This window comes from Eublepharis macularius, chromosome 13 (genome assembly GCF_028583425.1).
Source record: "Eublepharis macularius isolate TG4126 chromosome 13, MPM_Emac_v1.0, whole genome shotgun sequence".
NCBI lineage: Eukaryota > Metazoa > Chordata > Lepidosauria > Squamata > Eublepharidae > Eublepharis > Eublepharis macularius.
This window is the reverse complement of record NC_072802.1, coordinates 69,013,024-69,020,902: the sequence shown is the minus strand read 5'-3', so window position 1 is coordinate 69,020,902 and position 7,879 is coordinate 69,013,024. Positions and strand designations below refer to the sequence as shown.

At 47.0% G+C, this 7,879-nt stretch overlaps 1 protein-coding gene across 1 annotated transcript; it reads left to right on the top strand.

The window, feature by feature from the left end:
• The first annotated feature begins 1,216 nt into the window (after positions 1-1,216).
• On the top strand, positions 1,217-7,529 carry OGFOD2 (2-oxoglutarate and iron dependent oxygenase domain containing 2). Its single transcript, XM_054996620.1, has 7 exons — positions 1,217-1,367; positions 2,433-2,489; positions 3,340-3,450; positions 3,654-3,753; positions 4,414-4,538; positions 5,443-5,700; positions 7,203-7,529. Exons 1-7 carry the CDS (start codon positions 1,224-1,226, stop codon positions 7,476-7,478), a joined length of 1,071 nt encoding a protein of 356 aa, XP_054852595.1. The 5' UTR covers positions 1,217-1,223; the 3' UTR covers positions 7,479-7,529.
• The last annotated feature ends 350 nt before the right edge of the window (positions 7,530-7,879 follow it).

The following is a 7,879-nucleotide window of genomic DNA, read 5'->3' as shown; positions in this document are numbered from 1 at the left end:
GGTGGGATGGGGTAGGGTTGTCAGCTCCTCGTTGGGAAATTCCTGGAGATTTGGGGGTAGAGCCTGGAGAGGGCAGGGTTTGGAGAGGGGTATAATCCCATAAAGTCCACCTTCCAAGGCAGTCATTTTCTCCAGGGGAACTGATCTCTGTCTCCTGGAGACCGAATGTAATGCCAGGAGATCTCCAGCCATTATCAGCAGCAACATCCTTTCTCACTGAGATTCAAGGCGGATTACAACAGTGCGAGTGAAAAAAACAATATAATCAACAACAGCTAGTACATTCACTGAACAAAGTACAGTAATGAACAACAGAACTTTCAATGAAAAGAGAGTAGGGTGGCAGACTCTTCAATGAAAAGAGTATGGTACGGTGGCAGAACATTTGAAAGACAAGCATTAAGCTAAGCAAAGAGATGGCTTCTTTCTGAATCAAAGCATAACTCGTTTACATGGCATGCTTAGCAACGTGGAAACGCCCTAGTAGGCGCATGTCTCCATCAGCAGATAGTACAGCAGACAGCGCCCAACAGAGTAGCATATAGTCCCTGCCAATGCATTTCTCTGAGCTACTTCTTATGACACAGCCCTATAATCTGGGTAAGAAGCCCTTCTGAATAATTCACTTGCATAGTTTGCAAAAAGTGTGAGAAAAACGAGAATCCTTCATACAGAAGGTCACCCACCGACTTGGGGAATTCACTGCCCCAAAATGTGGAGATGATTTTATACATTTAAAATAGAAAAGAATCAAATTCATGGAGGGCTCTAGAAATAGCCAGGATGGAAAAATAGAACCTCCAGTTTCAGGAGCAGTATACCTGCCAATACCACCTGCTGTGGACAAAAGAAGGCTTCTGTGCCCGGCTTGTGAACTTCCAGGAGCATGTGAGGACGTGGTTGTAATCTACGGTGAGGTTATAGCAGAATACAACAAATATTGGATTTGAAAATACTATTTATTTTTGTTGGGGTCAGAACTGGTCATAGTCCAAATGAACGCTTGATGATGATAGTCCGAGGATCATTTGAGGCTAAGACCAAAACCAGAGATTTTTAAGCCTTTCGTCTCCTCCGCGCTGGGTTCTCCGCCCTTCGTGCCATCGTGTAATTTGTTGACGCTCCCTCGCATAGCTCACTTGTTTCCCACCGGAATGGTTTTCCCGACGATCCCACAGCCTGCAGAGCTTGGCTCCTACCCCTTTTAGGGATCGGGTGGAAACATGGAGCCTGGCGAGATGGGGCCGGGCCGGGGTCGCTTCCTGGCTTGCGCCTGCTTCTTCACCGACAACCTCTTCGTGCCTCGCTACGGACTCCACCTGCGCTACTGGGGGGACCCGCAACAGCTGCAGAGGGAGTACGGGCCGGTAAATGGAGGGCGCCGTGGATGCGCCAGGGCAGCGGAGGCTCGTCCCCTTTATCTACTAATAGGACCATATCAGTCCCGAGAACGCAGTTCTCCTGTCCTTGTTTTAATCCTTACAACAACCCTGCGAGGTGGGACGGGGTAGGGTTGCCAACTGGTTGGGAAATTCCTGGAGATTTGAGGGGAGAGGGAAGGAACCTCTGCTGGATATAATTCCATAAAGTCCACCTTCTAAGGTAGTCATTTTCTCCAGGGGAACTGATTCCTGTCTCCCGGAGATCAACTGTAATTCCGGGAGATCTCCAGCCACCACGTGGAAACTGGCAACTCTTATTATAGAGCCCACCCTCCAAAGCTACCATTTTCTCCAGGGAAACTGATTTCTGTGCCCTGGAAATCAGTTGTAATTCCGGGATTGTTCCCATCACCACCTGGAGATTGGCAACCTTACCTGCTGACCAGCCCAAGGGTCACCCGGTATCTGAACCCAGGGACCCCCCCCCCCAGTAAAACACTCTTAACCCCTGCACTACTCTGTGATTCATCTTAAAAGTTGCCAACAAAGGACTTCACTGGGTAACTCGTGTGAAATTGCTGGGTTAGAATCTATCAGGATTGATTGCACAGACAGGGATTTAAGCGATATAGTATTTTCCCACCCACTAAAGGCTTTTAGAAATCTACAGAGTTGATCTGGATTAAGGAGTGCATCAAAGGGTCCTAGGGCAGGTCTGTGAGCCCGTTCTTTGTGGCCACAAAAGAGATCCATGTGTATTTTTTAAAAAGGTATAGCAACAAGTCTTACTCTCCATGCACCCCAGGGTTCTAGCCGCTTTTGTTTCATCTGAGCTGGTGTGATTTTAATAGTTTCAGCTGGAGATTTACACAACCAAAGTCTTCCTCTGATCTTGGGCCTGGGATGAGATCAGAGGAGGGGAGGGTAACCTTGTCTAATACTGGCAGTTTTGCCTGTAGAATGACAATTGACATTGTAAGCGAAGTATGAGTGTGCAATCCATGTATGTATGTGCCACATAAAATCCAGAAGTGACTCTCTCCACTGCAGGCCTTAAGAGAGCGTGGCTGTAAAAGTGAGGAAGACTTTGAAGCTGTAATCCAAGAGGTACGGTCCAGCTAGACAACTAGTTTAAAGGGAAAACAAGATGGGGGGGACACAGACAGACGGGAGGCTTATAAAATCATGTGCAGTGTGCAGAAAGTGGGTCAAGAAGAACTTATTTTCCCTCGCTTATAATGCTGATACTCAGGATCACCCAACAGAATTGGACAAAAGGAAGTTCTTTTTGACACAAGATTTACAGTGAAATCCTAAGCAGCGTTACTCCAGTCTAAGACCATTGAAGTCAATGGGCTTAAACTGAAGTAACTGTGTTTAGGATTTCACTGTTAGTTACCTTATGGAACTCACTGCCGCTGGTTTATAAGGCTTTAAAAGGGGATTAGACCAGTGGTTCCTAAAGTGCGTGGTATTAACTCTGGGGGCCAGAGGGATTACTTAGGGGGGTGTTAAGAGGCAAGAGTTAGCAGGGGGCACTCCGATTATGTTGCTTGCTTATTTACAATTGACCAGGCTAGAGCCTTAAGCAAAACACCTCCCTTGCTTAAAGTTTCTCCCTCTGCATGATGCTGAAATCTGGCGGAAACTATTGTAATTTTTAGTAAACACGTACAGTCCTACAAAGAATCACATGTAGCTCTGCATAGCATCAGGTTGTAAGGCTGTCATGTTAGACACAATTACTTGAGTATAGTTCCCATTGCACTTAGTAGGACTTACTACTGAATTGAAGCGCACAGGATCTGCTGCCCACAGATTAGTTCCAATTATTATACCATGATCAAGGCTTACAGCTTAACTATGAGAGCGAGAGGGTGGTTTGTCCTCAGTCATAATGGATAGGAACAGGGCTGTAAGTCCCCATTTTATTTTCATAACCATGGATTTTTCCCAGGTTGAAAAAGAAGTGCAGAGGAGAAAGGACTTAGATCGCCACTCAAGAGAAAGAAAAACAATCATTTCCCAGAACTATAGACCAAAACATCCAGAAGTGTATACTTTACAGGTAAAGAATTCACTATACCGAGCTGGCATTAAAGCACATTAAAGATGCTTTAACAGCAATCCTAAGAATTCTTTCCTGGGAGTAAGTCTAATTGAATAAAATGGGACATACTCCTGAGTAGACTTTTTTAGGGCTCTCAGAAGCGACTATTTTTGACAGGGCGGTAAGTTCCATGCAGTTTCTCCCTTTCCTTCCCACATTAGGATTCATTTCTGGCTCCAGAATTTGTAGAAACGGTCAAGTACTGCACATCCGAAGGGGCGGATCTCCAGGGTCTGCTGAGCCATGTGGAATCTGTCTCAGGTAAGCAGAGCGGTTTCACATCACGTCTCCACCAGCACAGGGCTTTCAATTGGTTCGAACACTAAATTACTGTTTGAATCCTGACATTTACTTGCCAAGATGGTGTCCTGCTTAGATTCACCAGCTAAGTCACGAATTGGACATTCTTTCCCGTTATTCTTTCCCACATAGTGGGGCTATGTGTAAAAAGGATGCACTGGCATTTTGTGCAGCAATACCTTCATGTCTGAAAAAAGTTCCCCCAGGTCCTTGCTTGCTTGCTTTCAAAACTGAACTGTTACTCAACACATTTTCCCCGAGGCCTCTCTTGTTCTGATCTGGAAAGGGACACAGTGCCCAGCCCCCACTTTACCACAAGCAAAGGGATGCCTCTGCTGCTTTGCAGAACTTGTCACAACAAAAACACGGCTGCTCTTGTGATTTCGGCTGTCTGTAAAACAGCCCACAAAGAGATTTTACTAACCAGCCTGTTTGGCTATCCCATAGGAGTGATTTGTGGTGTAGTAGAAGGACTGAGGTTGCCAGTCGCTTCCAGTTTACAAAAAAACCCACCTTCCGTTACTGGTCACCTGGAGCCTATTTTTGCTCACCAAGAGGAGACCAAGCAGTTAGCATAGCAATATGTCCGCATCTTTTTGTTGCTGTTGTTTCCCACATCAGATAAGAGAATCTATCGACTCCCTGTATTCACTGAGGAATTCTGCCAAGCGTTCATCGAGGAGCTGGAGAACTTTGAACATTCCGAGATGCCCAAAGGGAGGCCCAATAGCATGAATAACTACGGGGTGAGCCTCATGTTCTGTAGACAGAAACGACTTACCAATGAAAAAGGGGACTGGGGCTGTGCTATGGCACCTTTCCCAGCAGGAGGCCCCAGGTGCACACCCCACACCTCAAAGTTAATAGGTGGCAGGAAAGAACTTTGGCTTAGAGACTGGCAGCTGGTCAGAGTAGACGAGGCTGAGCTAGATGGACCAGAGGTCTGGCCCAGCACACACACGACTGCTTCATAGGCCCAGACAGATGACTTAGCCTGCAGCGCTACTGCACAAGAGTATGTCCCACCAAACAGTGGGATTTAACATTCCTGAGGTGGATCTGTTAGGAAGATGCAAAGGAGAACAGTATCTGTTACGCTCTATGACCTGCTTAGCCCCTTGTAGCCACATTATTCTGGTTTTGGCCGGCAACCAATGTGTGCTGGAAAAGTCCTTAAGTTAAAAGGGGGTGGTACTTAGGGGTATACTGTTTTGGTACGTGTGGGTTCGCACTTGACTCTCATGGCTCATTTGGATTTAGCTTCCTTGAGATAGTGAGACTGAGGGAGTCCCCAGTGCGAATCTTACTTCAGCTATGAGCTCTTCAAGTGGCCTCAGGCAAAACATTCTCTCTTGAACTCTGCAGTACAGAGAGAATGACCTACCTTACGGATGGGCTGTAAAGATGAGAATCTACATGTGAAGTATTTGAACTCTCTAAAGCGCTCTGTTATGTTTATGCTCATTTGGATTCAGCCCCAGCACTTGTATCAACTTTTGTTCCCTGGAAAGGCAAGCACAGAACCTGTTAGGAACATGGGGCCATTCCCAGCCATAGGAAGAACCTGTCCAGGGCTAGAAGAGAATGCATCTTTTGCAATGGGGCTAGTTTTGTTACTCCTCTCTCACACCGTTGCACCCTCTTGTGCAGGTTCTCTTAAATGAGCTTGGGATGGACGAGGCTTTCATCACGCCTCTCCGAGAAAAATACCTGCAGCCCATCTCAGCGCTGCTGTACCCAGACTGCGGAGGAAGCTGCTTGGACAGCCACAAAGCTTTTGTCGTGAAGTACGCGTTGCGGGAGGACCTGGATCTGAGCTCCCACTACGACAACGCAGAAGTGACCTTGAACGTATCCCTGGGAAAAGAATTCACTGAAGGCAACCTCTATTTTGCTGAATTCAGACAGGTGCTTCTTTAAAATCAGAGGAGTTTGTGTTAGTCTGTAGTGGCAAAATAGTAAAGAATCCAGTAGCACCTTTAAGAATAACCAACTTTACTGTAGCATAAGCTTTCGAGAACCACAGCTCTCTCTGTCAGATGCTGTAGTTCTTGGAAGCTGATGATACATCTGATGAAGAGAGCTGTGGTTCTCAAAAGCTGACAATACATCTGACGAAGAGAGCGGTGATTCTCGAAAGCTTATGCTACAGTAAAGTTGGTTAGTCTTAAAGGTGCTACTGGACTCTTTACTATTTTGCTTCTTTAAAGTGCAGACCAGGATCCAATAGCCACAAGGCTCCCAGAGCTTTTGGTGGTTATCCGTCTTGCTTCTTCATGTCATATGGAACTAATACAGTTTTCTGGGACCGGAGGTGCAATGGCTGCTAGCTTCAGGGGCTTTAAAAACAGATTAGACAAACTGATGGAGGAGAGATCTATCAACAGCTATTAGCCATGACAGCTAAATAGAACCTCCATGAACAGAAGCAGTACCTCTGATTGTCAGGTGCTGGGGGACAAATGAGGATAGGCCTTTGTTCCTTGTTTATGAACTTCCAGAAGCAGTATTGGAAAAGAAATGCCGGTCTAGGTGGGCCTTCCTCCACAGCTCTGTTTAAATGCGGATGAACTTCTTTCTGGACCTCCATTTAAATGCTGCTGCTGAACCTTAAAACCGTAGGGCCCCCATTTAAATGATGACGACTTTCCTTCTTTGGAGGTTTTTAAGCAGAGGCTAGAGGGCCCTCTGACAGCAGTGCTGGTTCTGTGAACCTGGGCAGATCATGAGAGGGAGGGCAGGGAGGGTTGCATCAGGGCTTAGTTCTCTTGGCTCCTTCTTACATGCCCAGGGTAAGGCTGATTGCCACCATGGGGGTCAGGTAGCAATTTTCCCCAGGCCAGTTTGGCTAGGGATCCTGGAGGTGTTTTGCCATCTTCCGGGCATGGATCAGGGGTCACTGGGAGTGTGTGGGGGAATTCCTGCATTGTGTAGGGGTTGGACTAGATGATCCTGGAAGTTCCTTCCAATCCTATGGTTCTATGACTTAGCACAAATCTATCTGACCTTTTAAAAAGCCAAATATTCTAGCAGCTATTGTCGAAGGCTTTCACGGCTGGAGAACAATGGTTGTTGTGTATTTTCCGGGCTGTATAGCCGTGGTCTTGGCATTGTAGTTCTTGACGTTTCGCCAGCAGCTGTGACTGGCATCTTCAGAGGTGTAGCACCAAAAGACAGAGATCTCTCAGTGTCACAGTCCTGTGACACAGTCCCACTGTGACACTGAGAGATTTCTGTCTTTTGGTGGTACACCTCTAAAGATGCCAGTCAAATTCCATAAGCTGATTCCGTATCATACAAATAAGCGCTCCCTTGGAGGGTCTCACCTCCAGGGGTAGTCTCATCTGGCCATGCTTTGTGCAGCAGACAGTAGCTGCCTAACCTGGCGGTCTGCCTTTATTCTTTTTAAGGATCCAAATCCTGTGCCCCGCTACATCGAACTTGAGCACGTGCCCTGCCATGGACTGTTTCACCGGGGAGGACAGATGCACGGGGCACTCCCCATTGGGTCCGGGGAGCGCTGGAACCTGATTGTCTGGATGCGATCGTCTACTGTCCGAAATCAGCTCTGCCCCATGTGCAACAACAAGCCGGATCTGGTGCAAGCCGAGGGGTTTGGAGATGGGTTCACCAGGAACCCCTGCGACAACCAGCCTGAAACCGTGGATCTGTGCTCCTTAACATAGGGACTGATGACACAGGAACTCGATTTCAATAAAGTGTCGCCAGTAGCAGACAACAGCAGTCACCCCTACTCTCTCTCCCTGGGCAAACCGAGGGGGTTCCCACATGTATGGAACATCAATGCATGACCTAAGTGTGTGCATTTATGATACACAGATTAGCATGCCTGCATACTGAGATTCAGCATCATGCAGGATTTAAGGTATTTGGGCTTGGAGAATTGAAATCTGAGTTCAAATCTCTACTTGGGCCAGGGAACGTTCTGGGAGACTTTGGACTAGTCACATACGCTTAGTCTAGACTAAGTCAAAGAGTTGTCACCAGGGAAAAAGAATCATGGTGTCACCCCATCTGTGGACACCACCCTATAAATGCATGATGATTGAAACGCAGTACCGCCTAA

Bases quoted from the DNA above. Each gene is read 5' to 3' on its own strand.
- OGFOD2 (XM_054996620.1), top strand. From the start codon at position 1,224: ATGGAGCCTGGCGAGATGGGGCCGGGCCGGGGTCGCTTCCTGGCTTGC. The intron at 1,368-2,432 runs GTAAATGGAGGG...TCTCCACTGCAG, and splicing joins TGCAGAGGGAGTACGGGCCG to GCCTTAAGAGAGCGTGGCTG. The intron at 3,754-4,413 runs GTAAGCAGAGCG...TTCCCACATCAG, and splicing joins CCATGTGGAATCTGTCTCAG to ATAAGAGAATCTATCGACTC.